The 26,399-nt window shown below is 30.4% G+C and overlaps 2 protein-coding genes across 8 annotated transcripts; one reads left to right on the plus strand and one right to left on the minus strand.

Moving 5' to 3' along the window:
* The first annotated feature begins 77 nt into the window (after window positions 1-77).
* Window positions 78-13,015, plus strand: Sclp (leucine rich repeat containing protein 20 sclp). Of its 2 annotated transcripts, none has more exons than XM_083050518.1 (4): window positions 78-704; window positions 8,036-8,179; window positions 8,319-8,486; window positions 10,112-13,015. In XM_083050518.1, exons 1-4 carry the CDS (start codon window positions 551-553, stop codon window positions 10,273-10,275), a joined length of 630 nt encoding a protein of 209 aa, XP_082906644.1. In that variant the 5' UTR covers window positions 78-550; the 3' UTR covers window positions 10,276-13,015. The 2 variants fall into 2 exon arrangements, with proteins under 2 accessions (XP_082906644.1, XP_082906645.1); XM_083050519.1 differs by lacking the exon at window positions 78-704 and adding an exon at window positions 5,403-5,735.
* A 468-nt stretch (window positions 13,016-13,483) lies between these two features.
* Cip4 (formin-binding protein 1-like Cip4) lies at window positions 13,484-26,090 on the minus strand. 6 transcript variants are annotated; one of them, XM_083050512.1, is made up of 8 exons: window positions 25,805-26,090; window positions 24,966-25,112; window positions 23,809-24,165; window positions 21,202-21,231; window positions 19,885-20,192; window positions 19,130-19,321; window positions 18,352-18,488; window positions 13,484-17,401 (listed from the first exon to the last, which is right to left on the minus strand). In XM_083050512.1, exons 1-8 carry the CDS (start codon window positions 25,937-25,939, stop codon window positions 17,244-17,246), a joined length of 1,464 nt encoding a protein of 487 aa, XP_082906638.1. In that variant the 5' UTR covers window positions 25,940-26,090; the 3' UTR covers window positions 13,484-17,243. The 6 variants fall into 6 exon arrangements, with proteins under 6 accessions (XP_082906638.1, XP_082906639.1, XP_082906637.1 ...); XM_083050513.1 differs by having other exon boundaries at window positions 18,352-18,476; window positions 21,202-21,234; XM_083050511.1 differs by having other exon boundaries at window positions 21,202-21,234.
* Window positions 26,091-26,399: the final 309 nt, after the last annotated feature.

Here is a 26,399-nt window from a genome sequence, read left to right on the forward strand (position 1 = left end):
AAGACGCTCCCCTGGTGGAGGGAGGAAGTGGCGAAGGCTTAAATAGCACCGCGTGCACCGCATGTGAGCTAGTGAATTGAACGGAGTCATATGGTCTTCAGGTACGTCGAAGTACCGAGGATTTATTTCTTCCTTCGCGCAGGAAGTCGGCCGAAAGTTGCTGAAGTTCCGCTCGCGAGGACGAAGATCCTTCGCTTTTGATTGAATTTTATCCCAGTGAAATTGAAGAACCCTCTTGTGTCCTAGTTTTTAATGCCGAAGAAGCCGAAAACCTGTACATACGTATCATCTTCATTATCTAGGTGATATCTGAATTAAATTCGAATCCCAATATTATAGTGAAAGGATTCGCAGCAACTAATTAATATCCAGTGTTTAATATAAAAAGAAGGATAACAGCCATTTAGGTGAAGCTTACAAAATGTCCTCCTAGCGATTAGGAAGAATCAAGAAAGAGTAATAAAAAAATACTACAAAGATAAGTTTGCGAAGATCAGTGCTTCAGATTTCGACGAAAAAAAATAATTTTTCGTGAAGAAAGTGAAGAATCATGAGGCCACCGTACAATGAAGAAGCTGTTCAGCAGATCTCGCAGGAACAGGGCGAGAGAAACGTCGCGATGGCGGTTTGTGTGCAACTTGCTGGTCGGGCGATCATCAGGGTGGTTTCGCGATGCGAAGAGGCCCAGGATAATTGTAATCTAGGTGGGTCAAATGTCACAAAGAGTGTCTAAAAGATGTGATCTCAATTTTGGACTTTATATAAAAGATGTTTCAGATCTTAGCAATTTTTTAAAAGACGTTCTAGATGTTGAAGAAGTCTTTTCGACATTGAGAAAAAGTATTTTAAATTTGTTCACAAATTTTTTCAGATCTCTAGAGATGTTTCAAGCCTTCACTACTTCACTCTTTAATTTCTTGGCACCACCAGAGTTTCGATGTTTGATTTTATTGATGTTTGACACAAAAATCTTGAAAACTTGACGAATACATTTAGCTTCATGTAATATTATATTAGTGTCTAATTAAAATTGTCCGAAGAGAAATTTAATTATCTCATAAAGTAATCGAGCTTGTAAACACCATATGTCAGTGTCTTCCTCATTCAAGATATAAATTGTATCCTTGCTTCCTTGCCTTATCTGTAATGTCGTCTGCTTGATCTTAATCACTACTACTTTCTTATCTGCCAATAGTTGTGAGACTAAAGAAAGTGTACTCTATAATCACGTATAATTTTTAATCGAAAGAATATTATATGAAAATTAAAAATATTATATAATAGATATAAAAAAATTTGTGTAAAATTTGAAATCTTCAACAGGTATAGATCTGATTTCAAAGATATATGGACAAATGTTTATTAATAGAATAAAAAATTTATGGATTCACAATTTCTTTCAAAAACTGCAATATTATAATTTTATGAGAAGTCAAAAGATCTATGACTCAAACTTAAATCGGAATCAAAATTGAATTTAGATGAAATAGGATCAGTGATAACAAAAAAATATATCATCCAGAATCCATATTATCGTAATTTAATTATTTCTATCGCATTTTTAAAAATATTTTTTATTATATAATTAATATTATATTATAAAATTTTATATTATAATATTATACAAATATTTTTATCATAATTTATTTATTTCTATATCTCATATTCTTTATATTTCTCATATCAATTTTGGAATCTCGTAAATCTTTGATATATCAAAAATTTAGTTATAAATATATTTAGTTATAAATATAACCATATTTTCTCTCTCTCTCTGATATGATTCATTGTCAATCGCAATAATGATTTTATTAAAGATTTGCGATAATATAAAATGATATAGCATAAATATTTGATTAAACATTTTTAAAGTTCTATATGTAAATCTCTGAAATTTAGAGAGCCATAATTTCTATGTGTATTATAAATTTAAGATTTACCATATTAATTATCAGACCGAAGGGTGCAATTAAAGGGTGATAAATCGCAATAACGCGTTTTTTTGCGTGTATTCTCTGAAATTAATCTCTAATCTTATCTGATATCGATGACTCAGTTTGCTTTGAACGGCTAACGAACTCTCCTACTTTCTTCTCACGGATACGCATTTTCCCACAAGCGCAAAACATTATCGTTATTAGTGTAGAAAAAAAAAAAAACGGAAAACAAGCGACTGAAAATTGATCGATGATCACCGAGACGTAATATGTTACGATCTCCAACATACTGTGATTTGACAAAAAACTATAGCATAGTTCCGTAGAAAGTATGGATGACGTACTCGTCGCGTAAAAGTGATTATATGGTGTATGGAGAACATATCCGCTTTGTCCGTGTCAGTGCAATTAATTTAATTTAATCTCGATAAGTTTAGAGGAAGGCAAACTCAAAATTATATTATAACGAGAAATATAACAAAAAAATATGTATGATAGAAATAATAAATTATGACAAAAAAAGACAAAAATTTTTATAATATAATATATAATACAATATAATATTAATATAATACTAATATAATATAATATAATATAAATATAATATAATATATAATATAATATTAATATAATTATAATATAATATTAATATAATTATAATATAAAATATTAATATAATTATATAATATAAAATATTAATATAATATAATATTGATATATGTATATAATAATATATTATAACGAGAAATATAAAAAATTATGCGATAGAAAATAATAAATTACGATAAAACAAAAAATTTTGGGGGATATATAAAACGTATAATTACAAGAATATAAATTAAAATAGATTAATGAAGATAAAATGTAATTAATTTAAAAATCTCAGCCAAGAGACTAGATATTTGTAAACTGACAATGAGCCGCGAGAACTTGCTACATCGAACAGTATAATTAAAAGCGATGTGAAGTTCCTGAAGAGATGAAAGCTAAATATAAGAGAATGGATAAATAAACAGGTGGCGTTTCTCGAGCACATCAGCTCGGATAAAAGTGAAATACTTACTTGTGCGCTTCGTAACTCCGGCATAGATAATTGGATTGGATAAACATTACCCAACGCGCACGTCCGGTCTTTGTCTCTCTCTCTCTCTTTCCCTCTCGGGCATCATCGGAGCAATATAATCATCTGTTGCCAGTGTTTGCTGTTATCTATATAAAATTATATAGATGATCATCTAGATGAAATTTTGCCGTCATCTTATCTTTATATAGATATTTACTATCTAATAAGATATCTTATTATCTAATCTAATTATCTATATAAAGATAAGATGATGTCAAAACTTCATCTAGATGATCATTTATATAATTTTATTTAGATAATAGCAAACACTGGCAGCAGATGATGATTATATTGCTCCGATTCTAAATAATTTAGTAAAGATAACACTGTTTTCATCTAAGATGTAGATACAGATATTTTTATAATATGTATTATCATCTGTGCATCTTAGATGAAAAAAGTGTTATCTTTACTAAATTATCTAGAATAATGTTCAGATAATTTGGTTTAGAGTCATAGCACATAAAAATACTTAAGTAGTAGAACTTGAGCAGTAAGCGATAAAAACTTATAAATAAAAGTATAAATATATTTTTATATCCCTTTTATAATTTACATTTTTTTTGTAACTGTTTGTGTTTACATAAGCGATCTTAAAAATAATATTTTCTGTAAGTTATCTAGATGAATTACTATATAATTTTATCTTTTATCTAGATATATTTAAAACAAAATCATCTTTATCTTATCTAAGATGAATTTACATATTTTCATCTCATCTTTATCTAGCTAATTTTAAAATCATCTAAGCACAACACTGTCTGCTGCGTATCTTTGGGACACCCGATGTGCATCCGCGAAAGGTCGATCTCGGAATAGTATAAAGTGAAGCCTTGGCGGCACTGTTGATCTGCGCACTCCGAATTCCAAGTCAAGAGGCTGTGTATACCTATTCTTCTCTGAAAACCTTTTTTTTTACTTTTCTTATAGTCCCATATGTCAAAATCCGCATTGTATGAATAGATCGCAACAAAAAAAAAAAAAAACAAAAACAAAAACAATGTTAACAATAAATCTTTGCTAACACGGATCTTTTTGTTCAGTTGGTTCTAATCCAAATAAATTTCTGATGCAAAGTTGCATATGCATAATTGATGATGCTTGTTAGTTACATCTTTTTGTGCAAATATGATTTAGTTTCACAAAAGAAAGTCCAGTTTATCGTTCTTTGAAAAAAAAAATTTTTTTTATTAATTAGAACTTAATTAATCGCTAATTCTATTTTTTCATAATTTATTTATTATAGAAATATTGCTACTAATTTTTAAATACTTAAACTGTAAATATAAAAAATAATTTTAATTAGATTAATTTGAAGAAATTAAAATTGAAATTGAAAATTAAAAAATTGAAATATTAAATCAATCAAATATTAAAAAGTTACATTCAATATTTTCAATTCAATATATTAAATCTGCAATATTGTACATTGAATATAAGATCACAAAATAAATTGTTATTATTACAAAAGATGATTTTCTAATCACGATTTTGTTATAGACGCATAAGTATTGGTTCATTTAACAAGTGTCAAAGTTAAGACTATAAGGATGCATAACAGAGTTAATAAGGTTTCGTGACTTTAAACAGTAACTTTTACTCTCTTTCTCCCTATCGAGTTTCTTTTATCACTTTCTGATTAAGAAAGGATGATTGCACGCACATTAATTAGCCGCGACGTTCGCGAGAGCAAAAGTAACTTTCTTACTAATTTTATACAATGACTTTCATGCTAATTGCATAATCACCGTTCGAGCATTTCATTCTTGTTTAATTTATTTATACGAGTTATATAAAGTGTCTCGTAACAGAATATATTTCAAACTCAAGTGTTGATTTTTTCATTTACATTACTTTAAATAAACTTTAAAAAGGTGAAAAAAGAACAATTTTATTTTAGAATAAATCTCAACTTCGTTTATTAGGAGTTTAACTAATTTAAGATTGATCTCTTTTAAATTTTTTATATAGAATTTGCACTCCATCTTATCAGATTTTTGATAAAAAATACAAGATTTAAATGCAACTACACAAGATTTTTAGATGTCTTTTAAAAAAGAAATTTTTTTCAAGCTAATAAATATATAAATAATAAATAAATAAATAAATAAAATAAAATAAGAAATTAATAACAAAATAAGTATCAAAAAATAAATAATAAAAAATAAAAAATAAATAATAAATAAAATTTATTATTATATAAGATTTTAAATAGTGCGAAACAATCAATTTTCGTCTATAAAATGACGTCATAACAAACGAATGACAATCTGATGACTATTTTCACATCTATCTTTTTGTCATCATGTATTAAAAAAATCTTGAAAATTTTAATTGCACAAAAATTAGTATAGGTATTAATGAAATGTAACGTTAATTTAAATTCTTGATTTCTGAAATAAAACGATAATAATAAGACGCGCGCGCGCTTATTTGAGGAAAAGTCCGCGTTTCCATGACTTTCTCGTCGATTTCCGAGGGAATGAGTCGCGATGAGAGTCTCACGGTCAGCCAGGTGGCGAAAATTATTTCGGAAAGCAGTCCGCACACACAGAAATAAATGTTTCCAACGAGCGGACGTCGTCGGAGATGAGTGAATCAGTGCGGCAAGATGGCGCACGCCGTGACGAGAGTGATTCTACGTTGCGAGGAGGCGCAGGAGAACGAGAGCCTCGGTAAATTTTTGGTGAAAGCGTGATTTTTTATTTTTTTATTTGTCATTAAAATTCGGCAAGAGGAATTAATGAATTACGTTCGTGAATTGTACGAAGTTTTTGCGTATATGTACTTTCGTAATTCGCTTTTCGCGTTCGTGCACGACTACCATCATAGGAATTACGAAAATAATGTGACACAATAGTCTCGATCTGAAGAAATTTTGGTTGCGCGAGCCTTTCACATGTCAGGTTTATTTCAAATTTCAATTTTCACATGTGTCCTTTCTTCACTGAACTAAATATATACATATAATACTCTAGTATTCTTTTGTCAAATTAGATATTAAATTCAATTAATCAATTATTAAACTATAATAAAACTGTACAAAAAATATCAAGAAAAACTACGTTATTTAATCATACAGTTAAAGTGCATTTTTAGTTTTATATTTCTTTGCTTTTATAATAAATCTTTCAGTTTTGTAAAATAATATAATTTTCGATTCTTATAAATTTAATCATGCAATAATTTCATTCATATATAAAAAACGGGAAAAATACATCTTTTTTTATTTATTCTAGCTTGTATTATAAAAAATCGTGTTTGTTGAGTTTATTCGATTTTATAAAGAATTAACAAATTTATATATTGATATTTATACACAGTTGAACAATTTATGTTAAATTTAACAGATATCACATGTCCTAGACAGTCGCAGGATTTTTATGTTAATTTAACATAATATGAATATGTTAAATAGTGACACGAATAATGTTAATATTTTAACACGAATAAAATGCAAATTTTAAGTAATTTGAAATAAATTTGGTGTAAAATTAACATAGTTTTAATGTAAAAATTAACTTAAAAATGTTAATTTTACATTTTACCATCCTTACTTATATTATAGAATAAAATCAACATTTTTTTTCCTGTAAATTTTAACAGATAAATCTTGTCACTATATAATACGGAACATATTTATTATGTAAAATTAAAAATAGATGCACATTATGTTATTTTTACACTTTCTTTCAATTGTTTTAATAATTTAACATTTGAGTTCAATTAACACAACAGCAATATGTTAAGTTAACGTATGAATGTGTTAAATATTTAACAAAAAAATTTTGACGGGGACTTTTTTTGACAAGAAAACAAATTTTCCAACTGTGTATATCTATATATACATATAATATACATATAATATATATAAATGTAAAATATATAAATTTGTTAATTTATAATATATCATAATAAAATAATATTATTAATGATAATATATTATTTATATATAATATATAATATATCGTTGTATTTTAATATATATAATATATATTAATATATAAATATAATACTTTAATATATATTATTTACATATAATATATATAAAAATATATATAATTATATATATAATTTATATATTATATATAAATATATATATATATAAAATATAAATGTAAAATATATAAATATAGAATATAAATATAAAATATTATATAAATATAAATATAAAATTTATTTTTATATTTATAATTTGTCGGATTACCCAATCACCATTCTGCCGTTTATTATTTCTTTTTTCCCGGAACTACATACGCTTCGTAGTTATTAATGTGAACGCGATGATTGATAAATATAACGCGAAATATGTTTGTTCCGTAACACGTTCCCGGCTCCCGCGATCGAGTTAGCTAGTCAGTGTCGACAGTCTTCCGTAGTGGAAACCGCGTTGGAGAAAGCGTGAAACGCAGCGGCGCCGACGTTAAGTGCACTTTCAGCCTATGATGGGCACGATGCACCATGACTAGTGTTGTTCCGCGTCTTTTTTGGGGGGGGAGGGGGAGGGTAATAGAACACTTTTACAATTTCATTTATTAAGGTTCGGTGCTAATGCTGCCGATATCTAAGTAAGCGCAGAGAAATCGTGCCATCTCAATTTAATTTGAATCATGCGGAGGAAGTTTTTTATTTTCTAGCCCGAGAAAAGGCTAGTCAGTCCACGAAATCAAATGTTCGGAGAATGATGTTTTACACATAAAACGAGCGATTTTTTGCGTCGTTTCTAATTGATGAGTAGAAATTGTATATATAATCGAATGCAAGATTGTCGTAAATAATGCAATCGCGCATTCTATGGAATAAAGAACTTTTTGTTCCACTTCTTGATAGGATTTCGGTGAAAATTTAGCTGTACAGATAACTTGAATAACATTAATTTAAATGACCAAGTTTCATTGCGTTTCTATTTCTTCTATTTTTATTTTTTACATTCTTTCTTGGAAATTATATCTTCTTCCATTTTTACTTGTTTTAGACTTGTCAGAGTGCCAGCTGATGCAAATTCCGGACGCTGTCTATCATTTAATGCGACACACGGAGCTGAAGAGATGCGATCTTTCCGGAAACGTGATCACGAAGATCCCACCAAAGTTCGCCGTGAAGTTCTCACTAATTACTGGTGAGTGATTAGCTAAATACAGGAAAATCTTTTTTAAGTTTCCCTTTTTGCAAAGTTTGCCTCTTTTGACATCTCTCTGATGAGAAACATCCAAGCTAGTAGCTTCTCATCATTCAACAAGACTGTATATTGTTCGCAGAATTAAATCTGAGTCACAACCAAATGAGCAAGTTGCCGGAGGAGCTGGCCGAGCTTCAGGCACTGGAGAGACTCGACATTTCGCACAACACCTTCATTGCTCTGCCACCTGTCGCTTGGCGGATACCGCAGCTCAAACGGCTCCTCGCCAACAACAATTTTATTATCGGTCAGTATCGATCAATTGATCAATACTGAAGAGATCTTCATCAGAAATTATTCTCATGATGCATAAATCATTCCTTGAGAAGGTCCGATTTATTAGAAAATATTAAAGAGGGAAAAATTGGGGCCTACTAGATCCTAGGACCCTTCTGTCAATAAGTAACCACTCTGACACTGAGCCCTATAGAAGCCCTACTAGAGAAGATAGAAGATATATCCTTCTTTGCTCGTTTACACATATTCATTATAATGTTATGGTGCTGATCAGAAACAGCATTAAAAATTTCTCAATTCAAACAAATTGTTATAAGTGAGCACAATAAATTCTAATGCCACGGATAGACAAAAAGGGATATCTTAGGGTAGAAACTAATTCAGTATCAATCAATTTATCATTGTGTAATAGGTCTTCATCAAGAAGATCATCAGAAATTATTCTCATGATGCGTAAATCATTCCTTAAGAAGATCTGATTTATTAGAATATTAAGAAAGGAAAAATTGAGGCCCTACTGGTATTAGATCCTAGGATCCTCTTGTCACCCTCCGGAAGTATTGCAATTGCCCGTTCTCGGAGGGTCCCAACCATTGCCCGAGATGGCCACCGCAGGGGTTTTAGTGGGTCGGGGCGCATTCTTAGCGCCCTAAACCCCACATAACCCTGGGTTCCGTCCCCGCGGCACCCAGGGCATCTCCTTGGAGATTTCCCCTGCGATACAAAAAAAAAAAAAAAAAAAAAAAAAAAGGATCCTCTTGTCAGTAGGCAACCATTCTGACACTGAACCTCGTACTACAAAAGAAGATATTCTTCTTCACTCGTTTACATATATTTTTTACAATATTATGATGCTGATTAGAAATACAGCATTAAAAATCTCTCAATTCAAACAAATTGTTATAAGTGAGCACGATAAATTCAATTTCTAATGCCACAGGTAGACAAAAAGGGATATCTTAGGATAGGAACTAATTCAGTATCGATCAATTCAACATTACATAAAAGATCTTCATCAGGAAGATCATCAGACATTATTCTCATGATGCAAATAAATTATTCCTTGAGAAGGTTCGATTTATTAGAATATATTAAGAAGGGAAAAATTGAGGCTACCAGATCTTAGGACCTCCTGTTAGTAGGCAACCACTCTGATACTGAGCCCTCTATATTTCCAGAGAAGATAAAAGATATCCTTCTCTGCTCGTTTACATATATTCTTTACAATATTACGATGCTGCTCAGAAACACATTAAAAATTTCTCAATTCAAACAAATTGTTTTAAGTATAAGCATGATAAATTCAATTTCTAATACCAAAGACAAGAAGTCTAAGACAAAAAGAGATATTTTAGAGTAGAAACAAATTCATTTCCATCATTAAGGAAATAAAAAATAAAAAAATAAAAGAATTAAAAATAGGAAATGGGATGGTGGGAATAAAAGACAGGAAAAATAAAAGATAGGAGAAGAGACGAAGAGACAATAAAAGAATAAAAAATAGGAGAAAGGATAATTTCCAAAATACCAAAAATACAGCTTTTCTCTCTTACTTTCATCATATAAATATATTCGTAATTTAAATATATATTTAAATATTTAAATCCCTAAATATATTTTCCATTGATTTCACAGACGTCGACGTCGAAAGGCTCAGGCACGCTCCTGTTCTGGAATTGGTCGACTTGCAGGCGAATCCTCTACCTCCTAGATTGCACGATCTCCTGTGCACTCTGACTGGGATCAGAATCGAACTTAGTCCTCGACAGATCGAGGATTGGGAAGACTTGAACGTCTAATTAAGTTGTCTCTCGATGAGCGAGAATGATGCAGAGACGATACCTCATCCTCTCGACGAAGATTGCTCAAGACTTCGCCAGAAGTAGAAGTAGAATCGATATATTTTGTACAGATGAGTTTTGTCTCTATGCTGAGAGTGATAACAGGATACAGACACACCGATCGTCAATCGAAGCGATCCGATTGTACTTTTTTTTGTAAATGTGAACTAGCGATTTGTATTTAATTACTATATATGGATCGAGATCGATCGATCCTTCGTGTTTCTTTTATACCGCGTGGATTTTTAGATTTTTATCGCGATATGAGGTACTAGCGACTCTATTGTGATGCTTAAATATGCAAAGTGTCTCGTTTTAATATAAATGATATAGCTGTTAGTTTCAAATTACTCTTTCTTAAAAATAACTACTTTATTACATCAATTGATTTCTCTCATTATTTTGTGTAAAAGTATTGAGGTCAGGTATTAAGAAAATAAAAAAATGAATATTTTATGAAATATTTCATGGTTTATGTAAAATTATATCAAATTAAAAATAAAATATCCATAAACTATTCATTTTTTGGCTGATATTCTACCTTTATAACTTTTTATGCCGAATATTGCGAGGAATCAATTTATATAAAAAAAATTAGAGTGGTTCTCCATTTGAAAAAAACTAGGTTGATCTCTAAATGACCTTGAAAAATCATCCAAGGGCAATTCTAGGTCACGATATTATGTCCCCTTCGAAATTTTACAATTTTTGTCTGATACATTTTTTTCTAAAACCCCTTAATTTCCAAATATTTATCTGTTAAGATTAAAATGAGACATCTTATATATACTTCGATTATTGGAGATTCAAGAATTCTTGGATTCTTCGATGACTTAATTACGTGGGAGATCATAGAATATCTAAAACTTCGAATTCTTGAACGTCAAATCTCTTCGGATTTGCTCGAATCCTTGAATGTTTTAAAATTGATTATTATATATTTAATTGATTTAGCATGCGATTTATAAAAAGTCTTGAAGTCTTGGATCCTCTTGAAGTTTAAGAAGTTTGAAGAAATGCTTAAGGCTCCTGGTACCTTGTCGACCATGTCGGAATCGTGACGTCAGAGGCGAGAAAACATATTTGCATAAAATAACACTTAAGATCTCTTTAATACACTTCTAAAAAACCCCGAAAACTATCCTTCTCCCTTTATAATCAATTAACAGCTGTAAAATGATCGAGACTTTGACATGCGGAATGACTGCGCATGTGCAAAGACCAGACGGACTGGGCTTCATAATTACATTTTACAGCTGTTGGTTGATTATAAAGGGGAAAGGATAGTTTTCGGGGTTTTTTAAGAGTGTGCTAAAGCCATCTGAAGTGCTGTTTCATCGAAATATTTTTTTATTTCGAAATGGCATCTAAGAAATCTCAACGTGTTATTTCTCGCCTCTGACGTCACGATTCCAATATGGTCGCGGTGAGCACCCAGGAGCCTTAAGTTAAGAAAATACTTCGAATTTTTGGGGGGATTGCTTTAAAATTGCAAAATATGCGGAATGAATGCAAATTTTTACGTAAAAATACCTCGTCGACGATTTATCGTTATGGACTGCCGATTTATAAATACACAAAATTGCGCAGTTCGATCTCTCTAACACAATATTTTGCACTCAAGTATCGTATAATGGGGATATAACGGGAAAGATGTCATAATTTTACATATATTCATAAAATATATAACGAAATATTGCAAAAATGAGGAAACGCAAACGCTCTAAGAACGTATTATATAATTTACGTTTTATACATATTTATATATAACTGGGGTGTGAAAGGATTAATATTTTGTAAGGATTAATATTTTGATTAATATTAATATTTTGATGACGTTCAAATGAAATATCGAGTTTTATATATCTCGAGTACAAAGTGTTAATAACAAGATATGAATGGCAAAAATACGATTGGGTAGGTGTTTTTTAGGGTTTTGGATATACAGAATGTCTTCTGAATAAGAAATAGATTTGCAAATGTTTCCGCGAAATTGTACGCATTTTGCGTATACATATATATATATATATAGTATATATTTAATAACGCGCACGTCTCAAACCGTATGTTTATAATAATATAAAAATGTTTATTTTATTCTCTCTGTACTTTTGATCTAGTCAATTTCTTCTTGAATGAACGGGTCTCGAGATTCACAAACATATAGTTTTGTCGATCCTCGAATTTATCTATATTTTATTCTAGCTTGATAAATAATTTTATAAATTCTTGATTTCCAAGATATACTTAATTGCAAAAACGTAATTTATATAAAATTATCATGTCGTAAATGTAACTTCATAACGAAGCAATATTATAGCACGAGAGCGTATTTTTTTATTGTATTTCGCAGGAAATATGTTCCTAGTCTATTGTATCCTAATTACAATTATTATTATATTGCAATTATTTGTATTCTCACTAAAAAGGACTCGCATTGTCCAAGAATTATCAACACTAAAGTTTATTTTTGTTGAATATATTTTATATCACAATATGCTTGATATGTATCAATTGTTAAATTTTTGTTGTACAATATATATCATAATTATATATAATTTTGATAAAATAAAAATTGTTCAATGCTTTCAGATAAACAATTTTAGTCGGATAAAGAATTTTAGACAGATAAACAATTTTAATGGCGTATAAATTTGACATTCTGTATTATATATACGAAATAAACGACCGAAAAAGAGATTATAATAAGAGAGCTAATTTTGATACATCATACATATATATGTCATATGATGTATTAATAGAGAACGTAAATGGTACACGCATTTATAGAACTTCGAGACGATCGATGCTATCTTGGTTCATTGAAATAGACCATGTGTATACCGAGTGTATCGAAAAACATGCAAAAATAAATTTTTTTTTGCAATTGAAATCGAAACGAGCATGCAATAAAATAATCTCGAAGTTGCTCTTTCTTATATATCTCTGATTTTACACTTCAAACGAACTATTTAGCCTTTGATTGTATTAATTAATGTGCTTAATATTCAATTCTTCTTTTACAATAAAAAATATATTATAAAAATATTAAATTATAAAAATTTATATAATTAATTATATATATTAATTACATAATTAATTATATAAATTATAAAAATTAATAAAGGGAGGATTGTGGATACAAGAGGCGCAAATATTAGCCACATTAACGTGTCTGAAACAGATATATTGGTTTAGTACCTATATTTTTTTCAATAGTAATAATAATATAGTAATAATAAAAATAATAATATATAATGAGTCGCAGAGAATTATCTACACAATACTTGTTCGCGTATAGAAAAAAAATCACAAAATATACATATATAGAACGAACATGAAGTGTTAAACATCGAGGACGACCCGTTATACTTCGTCTTATAAAACATAATCGCCCTTGTTTTCGCCGTTTTAAAATAAACCGGAAGCAACCGCGATAAACGAACGAGGCGAAGAAAGACACGAGACGATTTCAAGAGTGGATTTGATCATATTTATATACTTGTGTGTACTTGTATATATCTGCGTATAATGAAGCTACGCCCTTCCTCTGTGACGATCGAGAATATAGAATTATTTATATATATATAATATATACATATACATTCAAAATGCGCAAGAAAATACGGCTATATATACGATTTCCGGATTTCGTAAAATTAAGGACAACAGGTTCTCGCAATCACGGACTCTTCTCTTCAGGATATATGTAAAAATCTCAAGGCTCGAGTTTTGTTTTTAACGGATATTCCATTCAGCTTTAATATCTGGTATATATTTAAAAAATGTCCAAAAGTAACAATAGAACGAGAAATTAACAAGTGATATATATCTTTCGATAATTTAAAATAAATGGAATTTTGTCAAATCGATTTGTCTCTATAGTTTTCGCGAACGACGATTTTTTCTTTAACAATGTTTAATGCAACGATATATTACATTGATGCAGAATATCGCTGCACATTTTTAAAATACCTCGGAAACTATTCTTTTCCCTTGACAGTCAATCAACAATCGTAAAATGATCGTGATATCAGACTTTGTCATACACGGAATGACTGCGCATGCGCAAATACCAGACGGACTGGGCCTCATATTACAGTCATTTTACAGCTGTTGATTGATTATAAAGGGAAAAAGATAGTTTTTGAAGTATTTTAAGAGTGTGCTAAACCCATCTAAGTGCTGTTTCAAAATATCTTTTTATTTCGAAATAGCATCTAAGAATTTTTAGCGTGTTTTCTCGCCTCTGACGTCACAATTCCAACATAGTCGGCGAGGAACTAGCTTTATGTGGAATTTTAAAAATTAAAATCTGTGTCCGCAATAAAAACGAACCCCCTCCCCCTAATTTAATTTATCGATTCTGGCACTCTCTCACTCTTTTTCTCCTTCTCTGGCGATATTTACATAAATCTATCGCTAAATTCACATTCAGGCAACTCATTAAACGCGATATATATATATCGACCTATTGGAACGACCCACTTTTCACAAAATCAACGTCTTTATACGTCTTATCAATAATTCTCGATTATATATACCTCGTGTTTTTATAAATACGTCAATCTTCCATTCATAGATCTTTGTATTCAAAGATTTATGAATCGACATATTTTTTCAAGAGGATTTTTAACTTTGGAAAAATCTCAATTTCGTAAATTCTGGCATATTTTTTTATCTAAATTTTAATTTTACAGAACTTTTATTTTATAGAAATCTCATAAATTTTAGATGCCATAAATTCACGGATCGTTAAATTTCAATCGAAAATCTTTCAGAAATTCTCGATTTCAAAGTTAGATATACGATTTATATAAATCGTTTATTTATCTATTTTATAAAGGTTGGCTTCTATAATTTCTGCGATTCTTAAATTCCTAATGTTCACAATTTCGAAAAAAATTTTTAAATAATTTCCCTTAAGCGAATTCTTTTTATGCGTACTTTTTTTAGGTGTACTTTCAGCTACTTCAAGTACTTTTCAGCTATTTGAAGTACTTTCAGCGAGTTGTGAAACATGCAGTTGGTCGTTTTTTGCGCGAGTAGAGTTGGAGAGAAAAAAAAAAAAAAAATACGATAAAACACTTTTCTCTCTCGGTGCAGCAACGATTACAGATTACAGTCATGATGATTAACGAATGAGTCATGATGATTACGAGTGACGAGTAGGCGAGGCGCGCAATTATTATTACTAAACAGCTACTTTCTTCAACGAGGTTGTTAAAATGTCTTTGTTCTTCGTGCTACATGAAAAGAAGACACCATCACATCTCGAGAAATCACGATTACATCCAGGACTGTTTTGATGAAGATGATCCATCGATGAAGATGACTGTCTTCAGGAGAAGACTCGGCGATTTAATCTTCAAGCAGCAGCATTTGATGTGATTCTGAAGCGATTCCAAGAGTTTTCATCTTTAAGTCTCTAATCAGAATATTGCACTATATTTTCGTCACTCGGTTTCTCGATTCACTTGCGATTTTAAATAAAATAATCTATTATAATTAATTGTTCTACTCCCTCTCTCTCTCTTATTCTCTTATCTTCACTCGTGTGCATTTGCTTAAGGATTAAAAAGTCTCACAATTATGTACAAGAGTTGAGTTTATATATATATGATTGAACGTAACACGTTTTATCGTACAGATATATAAATTCGACCCTTACCTGGATTCCGATTCCTGCCGTAAATTGACTTTTTGGGGACTTTGAGCTACCGCAAGCCCTTCCGTACAAGACTATTATTTTAAAATTAAAAAAAGGTTTATTTACACAGAGTAAAACATAGAGTACACAGTCTGCGAGATAATACAATATTTCTAAAATAAAAAAAAACTTTCGAGATTAATTACTATTATCGATAAGGATATAATTAATAATACGTCTGAACTGAGCGTAAAAAAGAAAATGCGAAATTAGTCCTTCGCGCACAGTTTTTTTCCCGGGATAAATAATAATAATAATAATAACAGACGTATTCTCGCCGCTATTCAAGCATTCGTAATTAATAATTAATAATTAACAGCCATTTTAATGTCAACTTATAATTTTCAAATTCGAGAAAGGCTGAAGATCGCCGCCGCTATCCCTTTAACAAAGTCGTACGACATTAGGACGAAAACATAGTTGAGTGTAACTTTAAATAATACATTCGCTATATCACCTATAATAATAATAATAATAATAATAATAATACCTATTCAACAAATAATCGCTAGAGTATAATTATTATTTAATAAACTATTATTATATTAATAGCTTCGTACATGAGAAAGGGCCGCGGGCACCCTAGATAAATCCGGATAAGGGCGAAACTTTTTTTTCAAGGACCTACATATAAAGCCCGAGAGAATGAGCTCGATTCTAACGTCTATTACGCTTAGATTGATTGATTGATCACAAAGCGGGGCGTATTTGTTCGCGTCGTATCGTTCTTTCGTTTTTACCTGATCGATCGGATCAGGAATCCTCGAAAGGCGGGTGTGTTGAAGTGTATAATAAACCGCAATAACGGTTGGACTTCGCCGAGAGAATATTATTGGCATGCGATGATTCAATTCGGCGAATTCTCGGGGTTCTATTCTGTGATTCGCTGAAATGTCTTTCTCGTCGACAGGGCAACATACACTTGTTCGCAAATATCCACCTTGTTCCTTGACACCCCACGCAGTTCAGTTCTAAAATTTGCTTGAATACATTTTTAGGGGTCCTTCTATCTTCTTCTCTTCTTATTCGTCTTCTTCGATTAGGCCTGCGATCTGTCACCGATGTCCTTGTATGTAATTTGACCAACACATTACGCTAAAGTCTTCAACAGCACTGAACGCATCTCGCGCACCGTCTTCGTTAATAATTTCTTTCGTTAATAATCTCCTAATTTCGCGTTCCGTAATTTCTTTTTTTAACAACTTAAGAGAAGCGGCTAAGTGTTGTACAGGTGACACTCTATATACGAGGTTGGCACGAAGCCCTCGATTGGCTGCGAAATGCGTCGCACTCTAGTCCATCCGTCTCCCTGATCCAATTCGATCATGTACAGCTCCTCGCCATCGTACATCGGTATAGAACCCTCACTGGTCGCTGTAAATAATAATTAAGATAGTTATTAGTTAGTTAAGAATTATGAGAGAAAGATAAAACTAGTTTTTTATTTTTTTCTTATAAATTGCACATTTTAAAAATGTTATCTTTACAGAATTATTATATATAGAAAGAGAATGATATATATTAGGAATGGGATCAAGTTCAATATGTATGATTAAAAATCCGAGTTGAATGCAAAATTAAGTTTAATTTTCTAAAATTCGAATAATACTAAGAAATAATTATTTCATATATTGTTCTCTTGCGAAATAATCGAATCTAGAATAGTTTAATTCGAATTTTTTAGATTGAGTACTTGCAAGGTTTGAAATAATATTTAATAGTACTTATAAGTACTATTTCAAACCTTGCAGGTATTCAATATTAATAAAGTACTTGTAAACATTATTTCGATATAGTACTATTATATAGTACTATTATAAGTACTTAAAATAGTATATAATAAGTACTTATAAGTACTATTTTAATAGAGAGTACTATTGAATACTATTATAAGTACTAAATAGTATTTTTTATTTCTTTATTAAAATACTTATTATATATTATATATTAATAAGTAGTTATGTACTTGTAAATACTATTTCGATAGAAAGTACTATTAAATACTATTTTAAGTACTTAAAAGTATTTTCTATTTTTAATAGTACTTTCTATCATAAAAAATCGAATCTTTTACAAATAGTACTCAAACTCTAAGATAAAAAAAATCTAGTTATAATACTTATACACACATTTACTCTACAACTTCTCATAAGTACTCATACAGAACATATTCTTGATCCAGGTTCGAATGCTTAGACTTTTTTCTTAAGTAATCATATAGAGAGTTTGAAGCCATTCAAGCAAATTCAAACCTATTTGTAGATACTTAATCCAATCGCTAATGTTAATATTTTAACTATGGATACTCGGTTCATAGATTTTACCATCGAAAGGATAAAGCGCCCGACATGTCCCCAATGGCGGCTGAGCATCTACCTCGTCGTGATAATATTCCTCGCAACCGCTGCCAGGTAGCGACGTTCTCGACTCGCCGAGACCAGATTCCGGGCTATTCGTGGAACTGTGCATCAGTACCGTAAAGCGAAAAATTCGTGGCTATTCGTTTAGTGTGAAGTGTCTAATTTACTCAAAACTACTAAACGTTGTCGCGGGATAAAAGAAAAAAAAAAAAAAAAAAAATCAGACTAGAGATCACGAGATTCGATTTGAACGAATGCGAATGACAAAGTGCGATAAGAGACTCCACATTCGTCGCATTATTTATTTGATATAGATAAAACATAGACAATAACTCACGTGACACCTTTGTTATCTCCATTATTTACGTTCATTAGCTTCGATAAGAGCGATTAAATAGAAGCTGAAGAAAATATTAGGATATTTCTAGATCGACGCGAGTTAAAAAATGAAGGTTTCACGAAATGATAATAGAATATAATAAATATATAATAAAAAAATAGAATATAATAAAATGTATATGTATATATGTATGTATGTGTATATGTGTGTGTACTCATAGCAAGCAATAATAAAATATCAGATTATTGCGATGAAACAACGGTGCAACACAATAGATAGAATTTGTGAATTAAAAAATTGCGAATTTTCAAAGTTTCGAGATTTTTAGAATGTTATTGACAATATATGATCGAATCTGTACGCGTTATAGACCCATCTCGTATATTTTACGAGATAGCTTACCCATGAGTCGGTTGCGGTGTCCCTGGTGCGCTCTTCTTATGAACCGGTTGATTTGCGTTCGCGTTACAGACACTCGAATCAGAGGCGGATCTCGAAAGGCTCTCTTCACCGCCCGAGTGTGATCCTCTTCGTGAACTCAACGGCCTCGTCGCCGAGCCATTCGTAGTCGTTTTTCGCGGTGCCTGGCTTGGGCTGAAAAAGCACAAACAAGCTATAAAAAACGCTAATCTTTTTATTTTTTTTTTATTTCTCTCTGACTGCCCCTTTATATATATAATATCATATATTATATATATTTGTATATATATAAATATATATGTACATATATTTTTTATTATATATATTTATTATATGTATATTGTATAATATACATATGAAATTATATAATAAAATATTTTACAATAACGCAGAGAGAAATAAATATTATATAATATTGTATTATATATATTATATTTAATTCTCTTTACACGTTATTGTAAAATATTATATTATATTATATGTACAAGATATTATATATACAAATATTTTATTATATTATATATATAATTATATTGTATACATAATGTAATAATAACATATTTTACAATAACGTAAAGAGAGATGTTTTGTTATAATTATATAAAAAATTCTTTGAACATACTTATCACTTTAAGCGTGATAAAATGAGTCGTACGACACATATACAATAAATTAAATAAATAGTGAATCGACGCGTAGATCCTCTTTCATCAGCTTCAAGAAGAGCTCCCATTTACCTAGACAAACTAACGCCGGCGCGCATCGCTTCTTCGAGGTAGCCTTGGAACTTTGCCAATTCAGCTCCGAGTTTGTCCAGCTTGTTGCTGGACTGATTCAACTGTCCCTCTATGCTCATTGGATCCCCGAGGGCGGGATTCTGCTCGTAGACGCCCTTCATCTTCATCAGACCGTCCCTCGCCGCCGTCTCTTGCTGGATCTTCGCCTGGATCTCGTCCAGTCGTTGCTGAAGTCGCTTCTTCCGCTGATTCGGCGGCAGATCGCTGCAGTCCTCCTTCGCCCCGTCACCGTAGCCAGGCACATTATTCTGGAATTGATTATAATAAGTGTCGAGATTCCTTCGAAGAGCGTCATTTAATTATACAAATAGCTTCCTGAGACCCCGAAGTCTTCTTTTGCAGTCAAAAATTCTTTACACTATTAATATTCAAATTATTAATAATATAAATATTTATTATTTATATGAGTTATTAATAATAAACATTAATTGTCATATTAATTATCAAAGTGTCAAATTAATTAATGCAATTTAATTAATAAAAAAAAATCAGTGATTCAGTCGAAGAGTCTAAAATGCACTCTAATAATTTACTTAATTTTTTAACTTATGTATTAAATTATATAACAAAATTATAATGCAGAGGAAGACTTTGTAAAATTATGTTTAATTGTAACGTGAATATTGTGTTACTTTTGGGTCTCAAGAAGGAACGAAAGAAAAGATAAGAAAGCTTGGGAACACATTTTGTTAAAGATCTGCGATCTTTGTTAGTGAAAGCTAGCATATATATATATAATAAATTTATAATAAATTAATACAATTGCTGAACAACTCCAGTATTCAAATAACTCAATTATTTGTTGTTCTAAGCAATGATGGATAAGACGAATAAAATGTATTCTCTGCTATATAATAGAAAAAAAATAATAAAATTTCTAAAATAGAAATAGCAGCTAACCCTTTTGGTGCTAAAAGATTGGGGGGTAGGGTAGTTAGTATAAATAATGAAAATTTAATGTAATTTTAACTTTAATTAGATTGATTAATATTTGCTCAATTAATTTGTATAAATTTCGCAGATGCAAGGATTTTCTCTCGATTTAATTTTCTACTAATAATTAAATTGTTAAATACAAAAAATTAAATTGATGATTAATACAATTCTACTCTTATAAAGAAGAAGAGTCAATCTATTTACTACTGTATTATAAAGGATAAGGAAGACGAGCAAGTTGCGCACTTGTAAGCGTTCAGCAAAAGCACCAAAAGGATTAATCGGAAAAGTGACTTGGCCATTGAATAAAGAGGGACAGACCTTTAAAGCTATGCACACCTCGATCAACTTCTGCTGTTCGCATGAAACAAATCCCAAAGCGATCATATCATTCAGCGAATGAGTCAAGATTTACGAACTTACAGCAATAGCGAGAACGTGATCTCAGAGAAATGTGATTTCGGAAATGTTAAATACATAAACAGTATAAGATATTACGTCACAATATATAAAAGGGAGCTGAGAGAGAGAAAGAAAAGTGCATTTATTATCATCACCTCGCATTTAACAAGTCTAATTGTAAATTTCTCTGAAGCTGCAGATATATTTAGAAATTAATATTAAATAATTAGATTAAAATTAATTAATATTATGTTAATAATTATTATATTAACATTATATAAATTTTATTTTAATATATAAATTAATTTTTAAAATTATTAATTAAAAATGATTCTCTTCCTTTTTACAAAAACTAAGATTTAATTTAAACACAAATTATTCTACTGATCCATAAATCTCGATTACGATTTACAGTACCTTATTAAAATCATTAAAAATACATAAAAAATTTAAAAAATTATTTTCATATTAAAAATTCTAGCTTGAATTTTCTATTCCACAAATTAAATATTATTTAATTCAGTTAGACAATAAAAATTTAATTAATTTTAATATAATTAAATAAATTATATATATATATAAATATTATATATAAATTATATAAATATATAAATTATACATAAATTATTATATAAAATAATATATAAATAAAATATATAAATAATATAAAATAATATATAAGTAAAATATATATATATTTATAGAAAAAAATATATAAATTATATATAATTATAAATTATATATATATATATTATAAATTCTAATATGTAACATTTTTAAGTGTTATGATTAATTACAGATTACAGCCTTATACTGATTAGGATTAACGCAACCGCTGAGTTCACGTTCTTTCAACAAGACATTTTATAACAACGTCGCATATAATTTATGTTCAAGAGAGAGAGGCAGGTATTTTCAAGATTATATACATAATTGCGAGAGCAAATAAGCGTCTACTAAGTACTTACTAAATGTGATAATATCCCAATTTATCAGCCCGTGATGTTTGGAAACAAGAAGAAGACCACGGGCAGATTGAACCATCCACCAAATTAATAGAAAGTATACAAGAAAAATAAATTACGCGTTTTTCGTTATGAGAGATCGAGAGAGAAAAATTATTGCGAATTATGAAGTGAAAAAGTACAAAACTAAAGAAAGATACGATTGAATCGAATGTACAAAACTAAGGAGAGATACAATTGAATTCAATTCATCGCGATTTTTATATATTAGAATTTATTGAAAATTTTTACCATTACTTTTGATTATATTTATCTATAAATTAAACAAATTCGAAAAATATTTCAATTTTCAGAATACAAAAATTTAAAATCAATATATATATATATATTTTTTTTTAAATTTTATATATATATAATATATAATTATTTATACTAAGTTATATAATATATATTATATATATATATATACATATTTATATATATAATTATTTATAATAAATCCTGTAACTAATATTAATATAATATTTTTTATATGTTTATCTTTTTTTAAGTTAGCACAAACTGTTTTCTTAATTGAACCTTGATCTATGATTAAGAGTTTGTTTTCTTTTAAATCGCTTTATCAGCAAACTTATATGACTTCATTATTTCAATATAGAGGTTTTTCGACGAAGAGAATTCTATTATATCGCAAAGCGCTTAGAAAGTATACAAAGGCGAGACCGCTTTAAATAATAACTTGAGAATTGCTTCGAGAGTAATCATAAATCAAATATATAGCAGTGCGCAAAACGTATTTGAAAAGTACGTAAATAACTATAGCCGATCCAAATAATGTGGAATCTAAATATACATGCGCAATAGAAATTTGAGTGCGTAAAAATAAGTTGCAGGCCTGTCGGCGAATAAAAGAGGTGCACAAGTATATATATATAAAAAATATATATATATATATACACACGCATAAATAATTAAAATATAAATAATAGAAAAATAGGACGAATTTGAATTTTGGGGCATGCTATAAAAAATGTTTTGCAATATTTCCTGTTTATCCATTTTTCTTTTCGAGAATGCAATGAATAGGTAGATTATAATATTAGCTCTTCTCTCTTTGGAGTCGTGCAAGTTCTAGGCTCCCAAAATCGTCAAAATAATCATAAATTATTTCTCAAGATTTTCTAGAAAAATTTACCAGATGTATAGCTATGTATCTATAAAAAAAAAAAAAAAAAAAGTGAAATTGCCCAAACTCCACGACTTCAAAATTAAAAGATAATGCGCGCATAGGATGTTCGAAAAGATATGTTAATCATTCACATCATGTTGTCACAAATTTATCTTGCATTCATTAATTCAAAAGACTAGACGGATCCTTAAGAAAGAGTCCGCGAGATAATCGCTGATCGTTATTTATCTCTCGGCACTTATTGGCAAATCTGAATAAATTTCAAGGACGTTCCAGCCTGTCTCGCTATATTCTTTTTCTTTTCAGGACATCTTATGTCACGCGAGAATGCCGAGATCTCGCGACGACCCAAGAACGCGAAGGGATATCTACCTTATTGCTGCTGAAGATCCCGAAGAGACCGACTCTCTTCTTGATCTTGCCGCCGGAGACGGTGCCCTTGACCGTAAGATGATTGTGAATCGGCTGCATGACGGGCTGGGCCAATTGGCTGTTGCTATCGTAATTCTTAGCGACGGATAGATCCTCGAAGGGGAAATCCCCGGGCGGCTGGAAGCCGCTCTTGTAGCGTTCGATCACCAGCATCGTGTCCTCCTTCTCGTTGATCTCATTCGCCGCCTTCTCGATACCATCCAGGCACTGAGCGATTATCGGCGCAACCGCTCGCTCGATTTCCACCGACTTCATCATGTAATTCCGCATATTCTTTATCCTCTTCTCGTCCAACTCCTGCAGGCAAAATGTGATGTATATAGGACGACGATCAATTGAACGAGAAATACAAGAATCAATAAAGATAAAACTACTTCTAGACTGAATGACAAAGTGCGATAATTTTTCCCTGAAAAAATATAATAATATTAAATATTAAAGAAAAGCTCGAATATTATCAATATATGTATAAAAATAGGACGGGTTAATTAATATAATAATAGCATTAACAATAGTAGTAGTAATAGTAATAGTAATACTAATAATAATAGTAGTAGTAATAATAATAATATAAAATAATAATATTAATAATAATATAATAATAAATATAATAATATTAATTTATTAAATTAATATATTAATAAATTTGTTAATAAATTAATATGTTAATAAAAACTCTCTCTAAATCACATATGAATTAAGAACGTTTTGAAATAAATTATTATCTATTATTAATAAATTATTATCTGATTACATTTAAATGAGAATGAATTAGCTCTCTTGAGAGAACTGAGTCGTCAAAACTATTACAAATAATTTTCATAATTTAAAAAACTAACAATGTTTCATAATTGAAAAATCTATAATTTTCAAGCTTGTTAAATACATAGTTACTCTTTTTTTAATCTTTTTTTTTTGACTGATAGATTGTTCTTGAAAAAATTGTTATACAACAATGAAAAAATACAAGAAGAAATACATAAAGAATATTTTTTAAAAATAATTAATAGTGTGCAAAATATATAGACAAGATATAATAATAAAGCGTGACAAAAAAACATATGCGGACGCAATTGCGTACAGTTACAAAACAGTACCTGAAGATGCTGAAACACTTCCGGCATCGCCGTGTGGTAGTGTTGCGTCTGCATGTCATTCGTTTTTTGCAGCTGATTCGCGTACTCCGTTTTCGCCTCCTCGCTCTGCTGGGTCTTCATGGTCATATTCATCCTCTGTTTCTCGACCTGATCATCGCAAAGGAATCAATCATCATTATCGAGCGACAACATAAAAAACATCCTTATTAATATAATTAATATATTATAAAAAAATTCAAATATAATTTTTTAATAACATTTTGACATTTATCTTCGTAAAAAAATTCCTCAAGATTTCATACATATTCTCTCGCTATCAAAAAGTATTATTAAACTCTTCTTTAAGGCTCTCTCCTGGTTTCTCGTTGACCATGTTGGAATTGTGACGTCAGAGACGAGAAAACACACGCTGAAAATTCTTACTTAGATGCATTTCGAAATAAAAAGATATTTCGATGAAACAGCACTTCAGATGGCTTTAGCACACTCTTAAAATACCTCGCGAAAACTATCCTTTTCCCTTTATAATCAATCAACAGCTGTAAAATAATCGTGATATCAGACTTTGTCATGCGGAATGACTGCGCATGCGCAATGTCAAGGGAAAAAGAATAGTTTTCGAGAGAGGTATCTTAAAGTGTGCTAAAGCCATCTGAAGTAGTGTTTCAATGAAATATCTTTTCATTTAAAAATGGCATCTAAGAATTTTCAGCGTGTGCTTTCTCGCTTCTGACGTCACAATCTAATATGACCGCGGCGAAGATCCAGAAGCCTTAAGGAAAAATTGTGAAAAGGGGGGGGGGGTTTATCGGGGTCTATTAAGGAACCTTATCAAGTACCTCTGCTCTTGACAAATTGAGATCCGCGTCCGCTCGCTGATAATTCTCCACGGCGCGTTCCGCCTCCCGGAAAGCCTTCTCGTAGGTCTTCCTCGCCCGTTCCAGGTTCCCGATCTGACCGGCCAGGGTGGCCATCAGCCTGGCGCCCTCCTGCAGGTGTTTCTTACGATCCTCCTTGAAGTCCTTCACTAAAATGTTGAGCTCCCGCAGGACATTAGCCTGGAGGTTCTCCGCGATCAGCTCCCGCTGGCCGGCCTGGTCGTTCACCTCGTTCAGCTCCAGCTTGAACGCCCGACAAGGACTGTACCTGAAGAAAGAGCATCCAGGTTTCGTTTCTCCTACTTTGTCTTCCCGATTTATCTATCTACGTTCCAATTTTCGTCGATTTTTTCTCTCTATTTTATTGATTGATATATTTAGATTGGTTTATAATTGTTATATTGGTATGTATTGGTATATTGGTATATTTGAGATATTATTGATATATTTAGATATTTTTTTAACTTTGTCTTGCATCTTGTTCGTTTATAAATTCGTTAATAATTTGCTTCCTGTCATTTTTTAATCGTTAGATTCTCTTGTATCGCTTAACACG

Source organism: Prenolepis imparis, unplaced genomic scaffold (assembly GCF_030444845.1).
Source record: "Prenolepis imparis isolate NDT839.2.m4 unplaced genomic scaffold, iyPreImpa1.0 SCAF_11, whole genome shotgun sequence".
Lineage (NCBI taxonomy): Eukaryota > Metazoa > Arthropoda > Insecta > Hymenoptera > Formicidae > Prenolepis > Prenolepis imparis.

Excerpts from the sequence above, each read along its gene's own strand:
- Sclp (XM_083050518.1), top strand. The coding sequence starts at position 551 with ATGAGGCCACCGTACAATGAAGAAGCTGTTCAGCAGATCTCGCAGGAA. Across the intron at positions 705-8,035 it reads CCAGGATAATTGTAATCTAG|ACTTGTCAGAGTGCCAGCTG; the intron begins GTGGGTCAAATG and ends TACTTGTTTTAG. Across the intron at positions 8,180-8,318 it reads GAAGTTCTCACTAATTACTG|AATTAAATCTGAGTCACAAC; the intron begins GTGAGTGATTAG and ends TATTGTTCGCAG.
- Cip4 (XM_083050511.1), bottom strand. The coding sequence starts at position 25,939 with ATGGCCACCCTGGCCGGTCAGATCGGGAACCTGGAACGGGCGAGGAAG. Across the intron at positions 25,113-25,804 it reads TCAATTTGTCAAGAGCAGAG|GTCGAGAAACAGAGGATGAA; the intron begins GTACTTGATAAG and ends TGCGATGATCAG. Across the intron at positions 19,322-19,884 it reads GCCGGCGTTAGTTTGTCTAG|CCCAAGCCAGGCACCGCGAA; the intron begins GTAAATGGGAGC and ends GTGCTTTTTCAG.